At 41.1% G+C, this 20,349-nt stretch overlaps 1 protein-coding gene across 3 annotated transcripts in view; it reads left to right on the forward strand.

The window, feature by feature from the left end:
* Positions 1–20,349, forward strand: part of LOC125878576 (poly [ADP-ribose] polymerase tankyrase-1) — a 149,850-nt gene that overhangs the window by 82,688 nt on the left and 46,813 nt on the right. For all 3 annotated transcript variants that reach the window (XM_049559868.1, XM_049559869.1, XM_049559870.1), the window contains 8 exons: positions 3,473–3,567; positions 5,355–5,421; positions 7,199–7,385; positions 13,239–13,360; positions 13,452–13,543; positions 16,446–16,524; positions 17,798–17,969; positions 18,734–18,813. In XM_049559868.1, coding sequence (XP_049415825.1) covers positions 3,473–3,567; positions 5,355–5,421; positions 7,199–7,385; positions 13,239–13,360; positions 13,452–13,543; positions 16,446–16,524; positions 17,798–17,969; positions 18,734–18,813 — 894 coding nt within the window. The remainder of the gene's footprint in view (positions 1–3,472; positions 3,568–5,354; positions 5,422–7,198; positions 7,386–13,238; positions 13,361–13,451; positions 13,544–16,445; positions 16,525–17,797; positions 17,970–18,733; positions 18,814–20,349) is intronic.

Raw genomic sequence — 20,349 nt, forward strand, 5'->3', positions numbered from 1 at the left:
CACACACAGACACACACACACACACACACACACACACACACACAGCGTCACTGCATTTAAAATGAGGATGATGACTAACTGTGTACCATGTCCTGCTCCTTCCAAATGCTGCTGTCACATCCTGTAAATACGAGTGTACCATCTGTCCACCCAGCTCTGTCTCTCTGCCTCACTGCTGCTGCTTCTCAGCTGAACTCAGAGATCGCCACAGATGATCTGTTTTTCAAGATCTCCTCTGACATCTGGTCAACACTGAGCAGGACATGGGCTCCGAGCAAAATGCCACCTGGAGCACAATTTTAACCCTCGTTGCAACAGCTAATTTCTATTTTCCTGACCAAAGTTAAACCTATGCTTTCTGTGATAAGAGTTCAAGTGTCCTGGCTTTTGAATCTGTTCTGCATAATCTACAAAACAGGCAGCCAGCAGTGAGAACATAATCATTTCTCTTCATTTTGTTTGGAAAAAAGTCATAAAGTTAGAGTAGCTGCATGTCGAAAACTGGTGCTATGTAAACAATTTTTATATTTTTGATGTTGCAAAGGTTTTGCATCATGGCTTACGAAATAATGTTGTAGTCTGACTTATTAGAGAGAAATCTCTCTCTTTGAGTGACCTGTGAATGACCTCGTTATGGGCTTTATAGCTCAAACATTACTATCAGCGTTCCCTGAAATACAGCCAGTTTCTGTGGTCAAACTTCAAACTTTGTTAACTGTACTGTATGATTTCTGAATGAAATCTGGCGACATTGATAGCAGTTGACATCCCCCCAAAAAGCTGGTGCATTTTTGCTTACAGCTGGCTTGCTCAGCTCAGATTGATGCAGTGTTTTGGGGTTTGAGTTGGTTTCTTGGACGGAGATTGTGCTGATGTTTTGTCATGCGATTTGGTTCAAGTGTGCCACTGTGCAGCCATCACACCTCTAACGTATGAATCCCACATGAGTCACAACCTCCGGTCCTCTTCTCTGAGCATCTTCCCCTCACCGAGATCATCATGACATGACCCTATGAATGATGTGGTGGACTCTTTGCACTTTCAGAGAGGTTCACACCAGATCCTAGGGGGCCATGGTGCTGAAAAGAATTGAGTGTTCTCACCTCAGAGCTGTTGAGACAGATCTTGTCACACAAGAGGGTCGGCAGTAGCTCGGTCCATGGGGACTTGGCTTGGGAACTGGAGGGCCACTGGCTCAAGTCCTCTTACGGACCAAGTATGGAGTGTGGACTGGTAGCTGGAGAGGTGCCAGTTCGCCTACTGAGTTCTGCCGAGGTGCACTTGAGCTAGGCAATGAACTCCCAACTGCTTGGGGCGCTTGTCTAAAGCAGCCCCCTCACTCTGACATCTCTCCATTTAATGCATGTATAGGTCCAATTTGTGCATGTGTGTGTATTTCAGGCCTATGACAAAGAAATGAAACAAATTGAATTTCCCCTCGGGGATTAATAAAGTATATCTTCTTCTTCTTTAAAGAAGTGGATAATAGTCTAAAAAGTACGGGTCAAAGGCAAAAAATTGAGCAGCCCTCCTCACTTACCTCCCTTAAAAAAAAAACTCAAAAACTGATTGATGATGAAAGATCAACCACTTCCTATCCTTCCATCTCCATGTGGGATAGGTAATTTTTTTAAGAGGCCAGTTGAAGCCACATACTGTTGTGCTAAATTGTTCTTCCATTCACTTTGATGTCTGTAAAATCTCCACATAGATTAGATAGACACTACACCATGGACTTCTATCTTCCTTAATCTTATCCCCTGTTTTGATGACTTGTTAGATGGTTAGTTAACCCTCCAATTTGCAGCCTTGTTAAAACATGCGGTCCAAAGCAACCCACAACAATTATGGCTTACAATTCCTTTTTTTGGGGGGAGGGGGAGGTATTGCAAAAGGCAGCATCAGGTGGAGTTTCACTGTCTCTAGGGCTGTTGCTCAAACTACAGATTGTACTTCCGCATTCTTGTATGGCCACCACCAGGGATACAAAGAGTGTAGAAGCAGTTCAGATTCAGTTGGCTTTATTGGCATGACATTTCATATGTGCTGCCAAAGCACAATCACAATTTAAGACAGTGGAAATTCAGAAACAATTAACAACAGTGTATAATTATAAAGTCATAGACATGAATTTAAAACAAACAAAACAAAAACTCAGATTAAATGATAAAACTAGGCAGTGCTGATCCAATACAAACTAAGATTTATTGCCTATTTCTCACTTAAAATGTCTTCAGAAACACATTTTAGTGCACTGTTTGGTTGTAATAGGAGAATTTGTGAACAGGAAGTTGTATTGCAAAAACAGGCTGAACACACTGAGATTTAACAGTAAAACTAGGTAGTCCTGATAAAATATGAACCAACCTCTGCTCATGTAGCACCAATTATTGCATCTTTCCACTGCACAATCTCATCTCAAAACCAATCATGTCTCCAGCAGTGAAATGCTTCTTTAGAAAATACCACTTGGGTAAACATGGGTAAAAATATTTGAGTTTTTCATAAATATTCGACAGACATTTATGCTTTCAACAATCCTTGAAGAACTCTCTCTTCCAAAAAGGGATCTTCGGAAGCAAATGGTTCATGGTAGAACCACAGCCCTTCAGGAAGAACCCTTATTTCCTTCTTTAAGTCATCACTGAAGTACAGAGTTGTTAATGGTTTGATTCACATGAACATTAGTAGGTTTTGAAGGTGAATAATTGGTGGGTCAGCTTGTCTGGAATGATTACTCTAACTATATATAACAAATGGCATGTATGAAATGTTTCTAGTTACCTCTGTGTGTGCTATCCAAGAACTCTTAGATCTGCCTACTGCATGTAGTACATTTAATCCCAGTCCTATTTACAACTTGATCTCTTCTACATCCAGTGTTGTAAAATGACTTTTATATCATGACGGCCCAGAAGCAGGTTTCCCATTACTTTTCCCTGTAACGAGTTCAATTTGACTGAATAATGGGAACATTCTCACTGCCGTAACATTTCTCCACCAGTGTGGGTGTCACTCCAGCTTTGAAGAAGAATGGCCTTTTGCTGAGAGCATACAGAGGAAGCACTGCATGGAGAGCATCTCATCTCAGTCCCATCTAAAAGCATTCAGAACTGCAGCTTTTCATCAATTTTATGGGGGGAAATATAGTCGGGCTGTATAACTGTAGCCTGATTCAGTGGTGGAACAGCCCATTTCTCTCTGAAAAGTCTTACCTTAAGAAATGTCGTACATCCGGTTGCTCAGTGAGAAACAGAATGTCTACCTCCTTACTGAAATCTTTGTATTCAGAACTGACATTGTGAAATCATGATGATAGGCTGTCAAGCTGTAGAGCGAACACACTGGCTAACATTTTTGTTTATATTTCTGTCTCTTCCTCCCCATGTGTGTCTCCCGCTTCCCTTTCCTCTTTTTCTCTCTCTCTCTTCTTGCTGTTATTGTCCCTCTTTGTCTCTTCCTGTCTCTCCAGTCCACTCCACTCCACCTGGCTGCAGGATACAACAGGGTGAGGATAGTTCAGCTGTTACTACAACATGGAGCAGATGTTCACGCCAAGGACAAAGGGTATGTACAAATAAATTAAAGTAAAATTAAAAAAGGAAGTTTAAATCATTTTGACCCTTTGAGGTGCTAAATGTATGATATTTCTGTGGTTGTTTTAGTAACACATAAGATGGTTAAAGTGCTTTTTTGGTATTGTCTTTCAACCTCTACCCTATTTTGTGTCTAAGTGACTAATGAAAACAACAATTTTTTAAACTGGTCCAGTATTGCAAGACTGCTACAGTCAGCAGCTGCAAAACAGGCTGCAATGTAACCATTCTGGTCAGGTTTGCACCCTCAATTACGTCCATTCAAGGTGCTTGTTTTTGCCACTGACAGGCTCAGATTGTTTTTCTAAGTGTCTGACAACCGAAAGAAAGCATCCCTACAAAGAAAGACCATTTTGTTAACAGATAAATCTATCCGTCCATCCATTTTCATCCGCTTATCTGGGGCCGGGTCGTGGGGGCAGCAGTCCAAGCAAAGCACCCCAGACGTACCTCTCCCCATCAACACTTTCCAGCTCCTCCTGTTGGTCCCAGGCCAGATGAGATATGTAGTCCCTCCAGCATGTTCTGGGTCTAATCTGGGGCCTCCATGTCCCTCCTAGTGGGACATGCCGAGAACACCTCCAGCGGGAGCCACTTAGGAGGCATCCTGATCAGATGCTCGAACCACCTCAACTGACCTCTTTCAACACGAAGGAGCAGCGGCTCTACTCCAAGCTCCCTCCGGATGTCCGAGCTCCTTACCCTATCTCTAAGGCTGAGCCCAGCCACCCCACGGAGGAAACTCATTTCGGCCGCTTGTATCCGCAGTCTCATTCTTTCAGTCACTACCCAGAGCTCATGACTGTAGGTGAGGGTTAAGACGCAGATGGACCAGTAAATCAAGAGCTTCGCCTTCTGGCTCAGCTCCCTCTTCATCACGATGATCCGGCACACCAAACCGCTGATCCATTTCATGCTCACGAGAAGTGAGACAAATAAAATCATGTTTGTTCAACCAGAAACAGACCCAAAAATCACCATCACCAAACCAGCCAAACTCCATTTTAGCATACAGTATATAGAGCCTGGGTTTACTTCAGCTGCACCAGAGTTGGCGATTATTGGAATGATGGAAAGATAAACCAAGAGACTTCAGTGTAGTCTGGTGGGTTTGGTGATGGGGATTTTGGAGCTGTTCCTATATGACAAAAAGGATGTTACTCTTTAACAGCAAGGCCGACTTCTGTAGGGATCCTTTCCATAATGTTGTCAGACACTTAAAATTATATTCTGATCATTGTCGTTTCCATTCGTCACTTAGACAGAAAAATATAGGGAAATAGGGTCCAGGTTGAAAGATATCGAACATTCCCTTTAATATATGATCAAAAGTACTTTCCATCACCGAGACATCATCAAGAATCCTCGCTACATGATCTGACGAGCACATCATTCACAAGGCTTTCTTTCTAATTTTCACACTAGAAATACATGCTGTCAATTATGATAATGTTGTTGAAATGTATCCCGCACCGTCCATCAGAATTGCTTTCTGCATAAATTTGCGGTAAAACTAGGTCATGCACTTACTGAGACATGATTAATTTTGATTTGAGGTTTGGGAGTTTCAAGAGGTGGCAAGTGACGTTGCTATTTAAGACTGATTCTCGCTGTTCGTCTCAGTTGATGTTATTCAAAATTAAAATAAAGCTCAGAGGATTTAGGCGTATCGAACAGAATGAAAATGTGGTTTAAAAGTAACGTTGAAATGTATATTTATTGTTAATAAGAATGCTGTTTTGTGTTTTGCTCTTGCAGTGGTCTGGTGCCTCTACATAATGCCTGCTCTTATGGACACTATGAAGTTACTGAGCTGCTGCTAAAGGTACATCACACATGCTAGCTCAGTATATACTCAGGCAATGACACTGACTCTTGATTAATATGATAATATGTTTGCTAATAACAAAAACATAATTGAATCCCAAGAGAATCAAGTTCCACTGCTTAGTTGTTTCATTAAAGACAAGACAGATATGTACCAGATATACACCAGTCATCCACAGTGTTTGTGTGGAAGCGGGGTTGCGTGAGTCACATATCCATAGTCAGTGTTTTACACACAGTAGATTTAACTCAATGTGAGCAACAGCAAAATATATTTTAGCCACCCGAAAAAAGTTATTATTAGTTTAAGTGAACACTACACTCACCGGCCACTTTATAAGGTACACCTGTTCATCTGCTCATTAACGCAAATAGCTAATCAGCCAATCACATGGCAGCAACTCAATGCATTTAGACATGTAAACATGGTCAAGACGATCTGCTGAAGTTCAAACCGAGCATCAGAATGGGGAAGAAAGGTGATTGAAGTGACTTTGAATGTGGCATGGTTGTTGGTGCCAGACCGTCTGGTCTGAGTATTTCAGAAACTGCTACACAACCAAACCAAAATATCCAGTGAGCAGCAGTTCCCTGTGTGAAAATGCCTTGTTGATGCCAGAGGTCAGAGGAGAATGGCCAGACTGGTTCAAGATGATAGAAAGGCAACAGTAACTCAAATAACCACTGCTTACAACCAAGGTCTGCAGAAGACCATCTCTGAACCAACAACACGTCCAACCTTGAAGCAGATGGGCTACAGCAGCAGAAGACCACACCAGGTGCCACTCCTGTCAGCTAACAACAGGAAACTGAGGCTACAGTTCACACAGGCTCACCAAAACTGGACAATAGAAGATTGGAAAAACGTTGCCTGGTCTGATGAGTCTGGATTTCTGCTGCCACATTCAGATGGTAGGGTCAGAATTTGGTGTGAACAACATGAAAGCATGGATCCATCCTGCCTTGTATCAACGGTTCAGGCTGCTGCTGGTGGTGGTGTAATGGTGTGGGGGATATTTTCTTGGCACACTTTGGGCCCCTTAGTACCAACTGAGCATGGTTTAAACACCACAGCCTACTTGAGTATTGTTGCTGACCGTGTCCATCCCTTTATGACCACAGTGTACCCATCTTCTGATGGCTACTTCCAGCAGGATAACGCACTATGTCACAAAGCTCAAATCATCTCAAACTGGTTTCTTGAACATGACAATGAGTTCACTGTACTCCAGTGGCCAACATCTCTGAGGAATGTTTCCAGCACCTTGTTGAATCTATGACACCAAAATTAAGGCAGTTCTGAAGGGAAAACATGGTCCAACCCGGTACTAGCAAGGTGTACCTGATGTGAACCTTTACCTGATGCCAAGGTAAAGCAGTGAACATGTTTTTAATATAGTGCACCCTTAAATTAATATTGACTTTTTTTTGGTGGCTAAAATATGTTTTGTTGCTGGCCCTTCCACAGCACTATATTATTTAGCTTCTATGGTGGTGCTCCTGCCTGCTTCTCCAAACTGGGGGTGTACCGACTAAAATCTGCTGTATGTAATACACTGACTATGGACAAGAATATCATACAACCCCACTTCAAAGATCTGAACTGTCTTTTTAATTCCCTTTAGAACAATCCAAAGTAAAATAGAAGAAAACAGTTCTTACAACAACTGCTCTCTTTCCTCCCTTTTACTTTTTCCATCTTTCTTTTTTTCCTGTTTCTCTTGTTTTTCCTGTTCCCTCCCATTTGTTTGTTAATCATTCCGTTTTGTTTTCAGCACGGAGCGTGTGTGAATGCCATGGATCTGTGGCAGTTCACCCCACTCCATGAGGCAGCGTCTAAAAACAGAGTGGAGGTCTGCTCCCTGCTGCTGAGCCACGGGGCCGACCCGACCCTGCTTAACTGCCACAGCAAGAGCTCCGTGGACATGGCGCCCACTCCCGAGCTGAAGGAGAGGCTTACATGTGAGTGTGGTGCTCGATTTACATAAAGTGCAGCTGCAGCACGCAGCACCGCTAAATGTGTCACAGTGCTGAATTAATGAATAGGTTGTTTTAGGAAGGGTGTATTTACATCTGTCATGATTTGAACGTATTTGAGCATTCAGACGGTTGAAAATGAGATACTTAATCTTTTGATAATAGATCAGTTGTTTTCCAGAGCTGAAAACAAGGCATTATGGGTTTGAAGAGAGACAGATGTTAACATCTGACATGACCTGTTTCACATGCTTGGAAAGCTGAGCAGAACAAAATGAAGTCTTGACTGGTGCTCATATTCAGCTGTTTCCTTTTTCTTGTGTACTGGATGAATTACCACAGAAGAAGAGTGCAGACGAGTCCATCATTTTTAGAAACTGTTTAGAGAGGTAACGTAAGCTTTGGTCCTTAGTTTCCAAAATTTCTAATCTAAGAAAGAACTGTCAAATGGTTTTGTACTCAAATTCTGCTTAGCTTCTAAATAGTCTGTCACGGTGAAAGAATTTCCCCTGCGGCGATTAAGAGGGGCTCAACAGCGCAATATGTGGTATTATCACCATTTAGTTTTTGCAAATTACTTCATCTATCCTGATTGCTGTGCTTAGTAAACAAGCTTTATTGTTAGGCTATTATTAGGTATATTGTTTTTTAAATGACATCAATGGCTCAGTCTTAAAACAAATAAAATACTTGTTCATTTGTTAAATGCAAAACACAGAAGAGCAATGAGGCGCAATAAGAGGCGCAGGTTTTTATCAGCTGAGACGCTTTTGTTGCATCTGGTTACTATAGCCCCGTTTCCACCAAGCAGTACGGTACAGTTGAGTTCCCTGTGAAAAGTTGTGGATGGTACCAGTGGAACCGTTTCTTACTCCCATTATTGGTCCCCCCTCTGTTTGGATACCTAGCACACAGATCTGGTACTAAAAGGTGGAGCTGTGAACACTGCAGTCTGTTGATTGGTCAATAGCGGACGGTCACTCTGCTCAGGGCTGAGTTGTGCCTGGTTTTGAGGCTCTTGTAACCACCGTTCATACCGTGGAGAGTTTTATTAGTAAACTGTATCTACAAAATGAAAAGATGCTTTGCTGCCTCTAGCAGCAGCTGTAGTAGGAAAAAAATAACTTAATTCACTGGGCCGACTGTTGCCGACTTTTAAGGTGTTACTCACTGCACGAGTTGACGACGTGAATCAGTTGACACACCTTCAATTTCACTGTGACAACTCGTTCTGTGGACGATAAACGAGGTGTAGACTCTCTTTGTCACCAGTAATGAGGAAATACAGTGAGTGCTGGAAGGAGCAGCAAGTGACAACAACCCCACCCACATTTAAGGGTACTGTTTGCGGTGGAAACACAAGGGTCTAGGTACCATGTCTGAAGGGTTACTTTTGGTTCCAAAGGTACCATACCGAAAGTGTTTGGTGCAAACGGGGCTTAAGATACAGAATATCCGCGAAAGTAAAAACGACGGTTGGTCTTTGTGGTATTTGCCCTGCTCCTCCTCCACTGTGATTGGGCGGCCAGGTAAAAAGTGACATTGACAAGCGGCTGCAGTGTTTCAGCAATCATAAAAAAAGATCAGAGCAAAATAGATGCAGAGCGTCTCATCATGCTGCTGGTATTTGTAGCAAATAGTTTAAAAACGCCCATGACAAAGTTTGATTATCTGCTATTTTTATGGCATTCTGTGATAATAACTTGAATATCTTTGGGTTTTTGAGTGTTGGTCAGACAAAGCAAGACATTTGCTCTCTTATAGAGCAAAAGATTTACATTTATCAAGAAAGTTATCGCCAGATGAATCAGTAATGAAAATACTTCTGAGTTGCAGCTTTACAGCTCACATTGTTTAGATTATTTTTTGAGCTCTTCTTCTTGACACTCTGTGACACAGGTAATTCTTAGCTGCTTAATAGATGATTTGCTGCCTCATTCACTTCTGCAGTAAAGATGCTTGGAGACGCTTTTCAGTCTTCAGGGACTTATTTTCTCTGCAGCAACAAAACTTACACAAGCAGATACTTCTTTAAGTTAACTTGGCAAAAGCAACACTTGAAGGTCTGACAAACTCTAAAAGATGGTCTCCTTTGTTAAGCTGTAAACACAAATATCCTTGAGCAACAATGCGTCATGTTTCATTTTGATTTCAAGTTGATTCAGTTTGGCTCAAGATCCAATTAACCTTTCAACATATCTCCAAACACTTCTCCACTGTTGCCTTTAAATATACTGGTTTTGTGTTTGGAACTCGTGACTTGCATTTGTGTGGCCATAAAGACTGAACATCCCCATGCATGTGTTTCCTTAATTGAGCATTTTGCCGATGTATGATACGTTAATTAAACTGAAAGAGCACTATAATTAAATTCATTTTCTTTACGTCTACAGAGTCAAAGCAGACAAGATAAGTCTTTGTCTCTGCAACTCTTTGAAAGTTAATTAGTGAGTCAGCTCTCTCGCCGCCGCACTTGTTGCTTTATCTTTGTAATGAGGCCGATCCAAACAAAAATCAAGTGGGACATTGGCTGCAGTAAAAAAGACTCATCACAGGAATACAAATCTAAAACTGAAGATTTTTGTTTTTATGATATATTCTGTCAAATTTTACACTTAATTAAACCATATTTTGGTATTTGGTATCTCTAATGTGGAGATATGGCCACTAGCTGGTGAAAGGAAGTTTCCACCTAATTGCACAGCAGCATATAGGGTGTGTGTGTGTGTTGATGTGAAAGTCTCTGTGTTTAGTGTAGATATAGATCGCAGCAGAAGTTCAGATGAAATTCTGTGCCAGCCATTTTCCTTTCCTGGAACAAATTGTTACCTGACCGGTACAGACTGTGAAAAATACCTTGGATGTGTTTTATTGCACCTTTGATACCCTGACATTAAGTCCCCTGTTGTCTTGAATACAGATGTGGGATACAAGAGTTTTTCTGTTGACAATAGAAAATCAATACAGAAAAAAAAGTCTGGTTTGCCCAGATGACACAAACAAAATAATGAGCTTTGAATAAGTAATTTGGGGATATACGCTTCTTTCCAAGTCTTGTCTTCATGGTGAGGTTTTGGGTAAAACACACACACACACACACACTTAAAACCACAGCTCGTCAGTTTGCACTGGTGGACCTTTGGATTAGGGTGTCGCAGTGTGTTGGTATTAATGATAACCACGATATTTAAAAAGTAAATACACACAAACAAATGATAATATTGTGTAAATACTCCTCTTAATTTTTTTCCTGCTTTATTCCCCTCCCCCAACACCATCTGGTTGCTTTATCATTATCCATTGTGTTTAATTGCTCTTTTTGTATGCTTTATTTTTTTTTTTAATTCTTGATAGATGTAGCACTATTGTTATTATGAACTTTAGTGGCAATGATAATCCTGTAATGAAAATTTGTTATCGTGCCAGACAAACCCGGCTAAGCATAAAGCCTCTTTCACGTACATATGTGGAAAGCCAAAGGAGGAGAGAGCACCTATCTGCCCTTCATGTGCCTGTATGGAAAACCTTAAGGCAGAGAGAGCACACCTCTCTGCCCTTCCATGTGCCTGTATGGAAAGCCTTAAGGCAGAGAGAGCACCCCTCTCTGCCCTTTCATGTGCCTGTATGGAAAGCCTTAAGGCAGAGAGAGCACACCTCTCTGCCCTTTCATGTGCCTGCATGGAAAGCCTTAAGGCAGAGAGAGCATACCTCTCTGCCCTTCCCCAGCTAACCATTTCCCCCTTTTTCCAGTCTCTATGCTAAGCTAAGCTAACTGTTTCTTGGCTTTAGCTTCATATTTAGCATACAGATATGAGAGTGTTATCAAACTTTAGTTTTCAGCAAGAAAATAAATAAGCATGTTTCACAAAATGTTATGGACCTATGGATTATGTATGACATCATGGAGTTGATAGGCAGCTGATTAATTGCATAAATGCAGGAAAGGAAAACCTCCTCGTAGACATTATGTACGTTTGATTGGTTGCTCGTCAAATGCTGTCTGTCATTTAAAGCAACAACAACAGCATCTAAAATATCAGACGAAATGTTCTCTGATATGTAATCGATTAATGGTATGGTCTTAAAGCTGTGGTTGGTAACTTTTATAAATATTATAATATTTTATCATATTTGCTGAAACTGTCATTACATCCACACAGAGCAGGCAGTAGCTCAGTCCATAGGAGCTTGGCATGGGAACCGTAAGGTCGCCAGTTCAAGTCTCCATCTGGACCAAATATGGAGCATGGACTGGTAGCTGGAGAGGTGCCAGTTCGCCTTCTGGGCACTGCTGAGGTGCCCCTAGGCAAGGCACCAAACCCCCAACTAGCTAGGGCACCTGTCCATGGGCATGTGTATTTTGGGCCTGTTTGTATATGGCAACAGAGTGAAAAAAAATTAATTCGCTCTCAGGGATCAATAAAGTGTATCTTCTTTTTTGTCTTCAGTAGTATATGAGACCAGTAATCTGTGAAAACAATTGTTTCTCTGCCTCTTGGTATGAAAAAGTTTGTGACCCAGACGCCGTGTTGGAAATAGTCGAGCCAAAACCGACCATCAGCCAGAGCAAACTTTCTCATTTTACAGCCTCACTGTGCACTCACATATGTTTCTGAGAACATCTGAGGCGAGGAATTGGCAAAGCAGTCACAGAATCTTGATTTATATTTGATCAGCACTGCCTAGTTTGACAGTTCAACTGCAGTTCATGAGCAGTGATTGACATGGTCGACAGCTGCATTAGAGACTCCTTAGCTCTGACTGGTTGTTTTCGTTCAGCACAGTAGATTCTTGCTAATGCCACTGAAAGTACCACGAGGAGACAGAGGGAAGTGACCTGAACTGGAGCTTTAAGCATGTTTTCGGGCACTAAAAACTGGCTTTCATACTGACATGAAAGTAGCTGCACATGAGGAGAAAAATAATTCTAACCCCTGGTGTAATTGCAGATCATTTGCAGTGATGTACAATTCTGTTACTGTGACAGAAAATTATGTTCATAATTTCTGACTTTTAAAAAACACTGGACACTGTCTTCTCTTCAGGCATCTAAAAAACCTTCAAATGAAAAAATTAGAGAAGGAAATATCTCTTTGGCTGAACTCAGCGCCTGTCCACACTGAGGCTGTTAGCTGTGATGAGGACTCAGAGGTAGACACTTCCTCATTTTAAGGGGTCACAAACTCGAAAGTTTGCGAGGCATTGTGGTAGACTAACAAAGGATGAAAAACGATGTCAGGCTTCTTTTAAAAGAATGCACTGCAGAGGCAGCTTCTGTTCCCCATTCATCAGCTGTTTTCTATGTTCTTGGTTTTGACTTATCTCTTTGTCTCGACCACGTTCCCTTGAAGATGCGACTTCTGTGTGGTGCTCCAACCATTTGTTTAAATGTTGGATTATAAACGCATGAATGCCATCGCTCAATTGGTAAATAGACCTGATCGGGCTGCTTTTAATGCAGCCTGAAATGCTTCTGCAGCAAAGTAGTTTGTAATGTTCAGTCCTGGAGGGGATAATCACTTGTTTCCGCTCCAACTCCAGCACACCCACTATTGCATCATAAGTTATTAGCTTGCTGGTAAAAACTTTGAAGTAATCTTTCAGAAGTATTTGTATGCTGCAGGGTCACTGCAAGGGAATATATTGTTGTGGTCGGGCAGGAACCTCATAAATCCAGGTTGGGTCAAGTTTTTTATTCAGCTGAAGCACCAGACGCTCCTCTGTGGGATTAGACGCTTTCGGGTTTGTGGGAAACCTGTCAAAATAAACTCAAAATTTCACTGACGCTGAGGCTGTTTTTCTCTATTCCTGACATGTTGACATTTTGTGTGTGTTCAGATGAGTTCAAGGGCCACTCGCTGCTTCAAGCCGCTCGTGAAGCTGACATGGCCAAGGCTAAGAAGACCTTGGCACTTGAGATCATCAACTTCAAACACCCGCACACACATGAGACTGCGCTGGTGAGATGAACACGCACGCTTTACTGCACACACAGATTCCAACCATGCTGCGGAGATGCTGAGATGTTGTGTGTGTCTGTCTGTGTTTTAGCATTGTGCAGTTGCATCGCCGCACCCCAAGAGGAAACAGGTGACGGAGCTGCTGTTGAGGAAAGGCGCCAACGTAAATGAGAAGAATAAAGAGTGAGTGTGTTTTCATCTGCTCATAAACACAGAGAGAGATCATTATTATATTTGTATGCAATATTCAAGCTGATATCATAACTTTTGGACCGAAGCTGCCAACAGGTGGTATTTTATACTTTACACAACAAAGTCAAACACGATATGAACATGTTTTTATGAAGGTTTATTTAATGTGAAACAGCAACTACAGAAATTATAGCAGAGTGAGTCATGATCTTGTTGAACCACCTGCCAAGTTAGAAACTACAGTTTGGCTTTTCAGTATGACATCGACAATCACCAGAGTTGTGTGTAAAAGCAGATTTAAAGCTAGTGTAAAACAATTCAGTAAACAGTACAAAATTATGAGAATTGTTGTCCTTCATCCAGACACCTAGAACTGTCTGTCATTTATCAGGGGTGTAAATCACCAGTTTCATCATGATACGATATGATATTGATTTGCTGGACAGTGATACGATATTGCCGATATTACAAAGTCCGCCATGCTACAGTTTTGATTTGATGCGATTCAGGGGCCTGCGACTGATATGAAACAATGTTATCTACCCATTTAACACAGTTTGTTACAGAAGAAGCTGCCACCACTTTCTTTTTTGCTTTTGGCCATAAAACATAAAAACAACAGATAAATAATGTCGATAACTGTAACCTCTTACATGCAGTGAAGTTTACTTTAAACTAGTCTCTTTATACAGACTCTACATTCAGTGAATGTAGACTCTGTAGGCAAACCCCGGAGATCTTGCCTCCGGAAGAAGAGCAGAAGAGCCCTGGTTTCCGGTGCTAGGCTGTTTGTAGTCCGCGTGATATTGACCAATCACGTTTGAGTCAGCTGCAGTTGTTGCCAGGTTAAACGCTTCGTGTGGTGAATTAATGAGGCGGAACATAATTCGCGTCACTGCAAACTCTGAATCCATCGCAGTGGTTCAGCATATTTACTTATATATAAATGGAAATCGGAAACGGAAATTCGCCTCCTCAAACCGGAATGCCAAAAAATCAGGGGTCTGTATTGCCGTCTGCTGGAAGTCAGATGCCGAATACAGCCAATGGGTTCCGAGAATTACTTTAAACTGACTACACTAACATACATAAAACAGCACATGGGATAAGTTAACCTTCAGGGCTTTCTGCCAAAATGAATGTCTTTTCATTTTAAGCCAAACCATCATCTGTTTCCTAAAACTTCAGGACTATCTGGCTTAAAACCTTGAAGACAAACTTCTCCCAAAAGCCATAAAACATGAATTAATAACAACATGGTTTAACAAAATTATCAAATTCAGCTCAGTAATAACTGTCAAGGTTCATAGACATGTCAATTATTTTTTGCTAGTTACACATTATTAGCTTAAGCATGTTTACATTGCATAAATTAGCCTAGCAGCTAGCAGACTTTTTTCCTTTGCTCACAGCTTAACAAATTACGTAATGTTATTATCTTTTTTTAACTTGGCCTGCATGCACGTTTTTTCGGCTGAACATTGTTGAAACAGAGCAGCTAATGGCGGGTAACGTTACATCATGTTTTATTTCGTAACACCTTTGTTTACATATGCCATGTGCTCTGTCTGTTGATCCCTTTTGTCTCTGAAATCCAAATATTTCCACACTGCTGATATATTTCTGTGTAAACAATGTTATCCGCATTTTCTTTCTCTTGGCTGCTTGCCGCCTGCCTGCTGCCGTTGGCCAGTGAAAAAAGACTTTCAAAATAAATACGCATCCTAAAGATGACGGTATGGATCAGTGTTTTCACTTCGCATCGATGACAATGGATCGTTGATCATTGAATTGATATATCGATGCAGATCGATGGATCGTTACACCCCTATCATTTCCAAAACATGACAAACTGATGTTTAAAGATGCTCTTCTTGCCATTGACTGCAATGGTTTACATGACGATTGAATTCAAAATATTGTCAAAAATCTGTTTGGTAGATACAGTTATGAAATTTACCACACTACCTCAAACATGACTGAAATTTGTCATGAAAATTTGAGATTTATTTAGCAAGAATTTGCTGTTGTTGTTTTTTTTTTTTTTTAACTATACTGTTAAGGCTTGGTTGGTATCTATTTTTTCATACCTGAGTACCCTCCTGACATTGTATCCCTTGCTTCCTTACACATAACTACGACTAGCTTAATTGCCTTATTAACTTAACAGAAACAAAAAACAACTCTCCAGAACCATGTTAACCTTGTTACTGGCTTGGTTTGGTTGCCAAAAAAACGTAATTCACTGACTGAGATGGGAAAGTGTGCCATTTCCCCCTGCCGTCTCTCTGCCATTGCTGGCTGGCTACAATCCTGTAACGTTATCCCCACCACTTGCACCACCACTTCTCAGCTTACATGCTGCCTGTTCCACCTCTTGACCTCTTGTTAAGCATGATGTGTATAACAGTACATCCTAAATACAACCTGACTGTCTGAGTTTGATAGACAGAGGAGCATTTGTATTTTTGACTGTATTGGAAATTAAACTGTCTGGATTTCTAAATACCTTGGTATACCATATTACAATGATACCACCCAAGCCTAGTGCTGTTGAAACTAAAACATTTTGATGCACTGCACTCTGGATTGTTTGTGTAGGACAGTCTGAAGATGCTGTGTAGCAAGTGTGGTGTAAGTTGAGTGAAACATGTGGGAGGAGATAAGTTTAATTAGTTTTACAGTTTTTGAGAAAAACAGAGTGATGTACTTTATAATTACTGCCAGGCTCTGCTAAACTGGGGCTTTATTTTGATGAAGCTGCTAAGTCGTAGCAGTTTTAAACTTTAGACAGTTGCTGTATTGCTGCCATCAGGACTATTGAACTTTGGCAAAGTCAAGCCAATGTTGAACAAACACCTTCATCTCCTCCTTTTCTCTCCTGTCTCTGTAGTTTCATGACTCCTCTCCATGTGGCGGCAGAACGTGCTCATAATGACATCATGGAGGTGCTACAGAAACACGGTGCCAAGGTAAACCACAATAGATATATTACCCTCAAAATTTGGACACAAATTTCCTGCACTTCTCCTTTTTCCAAGATAATCCATCCACCTGACATGTGTTGCATATCAAGATGCTGAATAAACAGCATCAGAACTACACAGGTGTGCCTTGGGGTGGTCACAATAAAAGACCAGTCCAAAGATGCTCTTCTTTCCAGAGTTTTGAGGGAGTGTGCCATTGGCATGCTGACAGCAGGAATGTCCACCAGAACTGTTGCCAGTGAACTTAATGTTCATTTCACAACTATAAGACATCTCAATGTTGTCTCCCTGAATTTGGCAGTACATCCAACCATCCTCACAATTGCAGAAATGGGCTATAATGACAAACTGCTCTCAGGTCAAGACCCTGGTGAGGACGATGTGCATGCAGATGAGCTTTCTTGAGATGAGTTTCTGCAGAAATTCTTAAGTTATGATAACCATTCGTCACATCAGCTGTTTGTTTGGCTGATATCAGACAATCTTTAAGGTGAAGACGCTGGATGTGGAGGTCCTGAGCTGGTGTAGGTACTCTTGATCTGCGGTTGGATGTACTGCCAAATTCATTGAAATGGTGTTGTAGATGACTTATGGTCATTAAATGAACATTCAGTTCATGAGCAGCGGCTCTGGTGGACATTCCTGCAGTCAGCACGCCAATGGCACACTTCCTCAAAATTTGCGACATCTGTGTCTTTGTGTTTTGTTTGATAAAACTGCGCATGTTAGAGGGTCCTTATATTGTGACCACCCCAAAGCTCACCTGTTTAGTGATGATATTGTTTAATCAGTATCTTGATATGCCACACCCTTCAGGTGGATGGATTATCTTGGAAAAGGAGAAGTTCTCAGTTGAGATCAGTCTATCTACTGAGTGCATTTAAGTCTTGGATCTTTTTTGTCCTGTATATTTATTTATCTCTTTACTTGTTCTTCAGTCCTCGTAAAATGTATGCTTTATAATTATATCTCTCCTATCTGCACATAAATTATTATCATAAATGTATTTACTTTGCGTTCTCCTTTTCATCTCCATGTACAGTTCTTATCAAAAATATTTATAGAATTTAATCAAAGTAGATTTAATGTTGCTCCTCTGACAAAGATCAACAAAAAAAAGTGAACAGATCTTTACAAAGTGATCTGAATTCATTGCAAATATAAAACACAAAATCTTTAAAGAAGTGAAGCATAATAGAGAAAAATGTAACTGAAAGACCTTTAAAGAATCATAATACAAAGGTTTTTGTGTTTATAGGTGAACGCCCTGGACACGCTGGGTCAGACGGCGTTGCACCGCGCGGCTATGGCAGGCCACCTACAGACCTGCAGGCTATTGCTAGGATACGGGGCAGACGCCTCGCTGGTGTCACTGCAGGGCTTCACTGCTGCTCAAATGGGAAATGAAGCTGTTCAGCAAATACTCAACGGTATGCCACCCTTTGTGCGTGTGGGTGGCTGGGTGCGCAGATGTGTGGGTGCTGTGTTTTGGTTGCTATGCACCGGCTAGCAACAGAGGGATTAGCTGGGATTGTTTTTTTGAAAGGTCGGTATTGATACTTTCCGACTGAAGGTGCACACAGAGCGCCGGTGCAGTGTGTGTGAGTGAGTCAACTCGTCTGTTCAGGGGTAGAGGAAACTGAACTGAACAGGTGTTTATAGCACAGAGACCTCAAGAAGTTACAGCACCCAGCCAAACAATAGTCTGAACTACTAAAAATAATTTTAACCACAGCATTGAAATGTAATGTAAACATCAATAGGAAAAGTCCCTTCCAGAGAAATGGTAGTTGCTGTGAACAGTTAGTTGTACGTTGTGCTGTACCGTGGTGGCAGGAGATTGATGACTCACCCTCTCCTGTCAGTCATTGTCAAGGTGTAAATCAGCGCAGTTGACTTTAGAAATCTGGTCATTTAACACCATTTTTAGCAGGAAATGCAGTTTAGTAATATGACATTTTTTGATGCAAGATGAAGCTGTCCACAAACTGACGTCCATGTGGGTGAAGTGAATTTTAACTACTCAGTACCAGGAGTGACATCCTGGATTTGATTGTAGCTGCGGACTTGCTTAATCTCATCTTCTGTCCTCGGCACCACCCATTTGCAGAGGATGAATTTGCTGTCATGATCATTTGTGGCTTTAACAAATAATTTCTGCATTTTAATCTATGTTTCTCCTGCTGCTCTGTAGAGAACGTCCCAGTGAGAAACTCAGATGTGGACTACAGACTTCTGGAAGCTGCTAAAGCCGGAGACCTGGATACAGTCAAGGTAGTGTGGTCATAATCTAACACATTTTGTAACTAACAGCTGACATTAGATATTGTATATGGTATCTCCCAACCTTCAGACCAGTCTGTCAGTTCAACAATGTGGTAATTGGTGAAAGCTTTATGTCCAAATACCTGCAAAGAGCTAAAGGCCTTTGCACATTGTGTCCATTCTTTTCGTTCAAAATTGTCGCACGTCTAACAATAATTACAACCTTACATTGTGTCATACACATTTGCACACTGAGTTTGAAACATTTGTCCATCATTAAAATTTCCGCCACATGTTCGATTTTCTGCGTTTTTCACATCCGTCAGAGCCTTTAGAGACATTTGACCAAGTCTTGTTCATCCAGTTGTATGCTCAGTAATTTCCCCTTCTGACCTGTCTATACTTGCTGCCAGTCTATCGCTGCCTGGATCCCAACCAACACTTTAAATACCAAAGTCACACAATAACACAAACTATCTAACCAGTGGAGGCAGTGTTAGATCAGCAACTCCCATGTTCAGTTAGGTAAAATGACCGTGTTTTGTCAGTGGAGCCTGGCTTTAAAGAGAGCCTAGAGAAGTTTCAATTCAAGTTCAGTCCTCGTCAGAAAGACTTAACAGTTTGGGAGGTACTGAGCATATGACCGGACAAATGAGATTTTTATTATACTGAAGGAGTTGTGTGTGTTTATGAACAGATGTTTTGATAAGTTTTGTTTTTTCCCTCAATAAAACTCAATACAAACTGCAGGTGCTCTTGAAGAAAAGGGTCAGCACATGGGAAGAACAAGTGAACTTCAGGCACTAATGTGTGGAGCAGGAACAAATGCACTCAAATTAAGTTATAAAACTTTTATTTAAAAAACATTGCTGTTCGACCCTAAGGTCTACATCAGGCTGCAGGTCTATCACCTCGTCAAGAATGTTCTCCGTTTTTGAATTCTTCATTCACTAGAGGCATGTGAGAAAAACAAATTTTAAGTGAGTAATTGATACTCAAATTGTTATTTGAGGGGTTAAGTATTCCTTTCAAGGGTTAAATGATAGACAATTCATTCCCCTCCAGGCAATCAATGTTGATTTAACTTGAAAAAAATGGAATTGGACATTGAAAAAAGGACAACTGAGGTCAGTAGCCTTTGTATGTGTAATGACACCAATCCTGGGAAGCAATTTGTTCTGAGGGAGCAGAAATCTTTATTAATTGCCTCATTACAGTTTAGAGATAATGTGGAAATCTGTATCAGCGGCGTGATTGAACACGGACCGAAGTTTTTAATCCCCAAATTGCCTGACGTGTCAGTCCACAGGTTGTACAAATGCCTGTTGAGCCCAGTTTAAGAAAACATGATAAACACATGAGCCCATTGTCCCTAAATCTGTAAAACCTAATTGTTTAATATGTAATGTAGCGCTTTCATTCATGTGAAGCAGTGATTCACAGCACACAATGATGAATTTATAGATAAGATCAAACTTGTGTCATGCAAATTCGACAGTGACTCACTGAAATCGTGGCATGGATAACCTTGTCTTGATTTTGAAA

The sequence above is a fragment of the Epinephelus fuscoguttatus genome, linkage group LG18 (genome assembly GCF_011397635.1).
Source record: "Epinephelus fuscoguttatus linkage group LG18, E.fuscoguttatus.final_Chr_v1".
NCBI lineage: Eukaryota > Metazoa > Chordata > Actinopteri > Perciformes > Serranidae > Epinephelus > Epinephelus fuscoguttatus.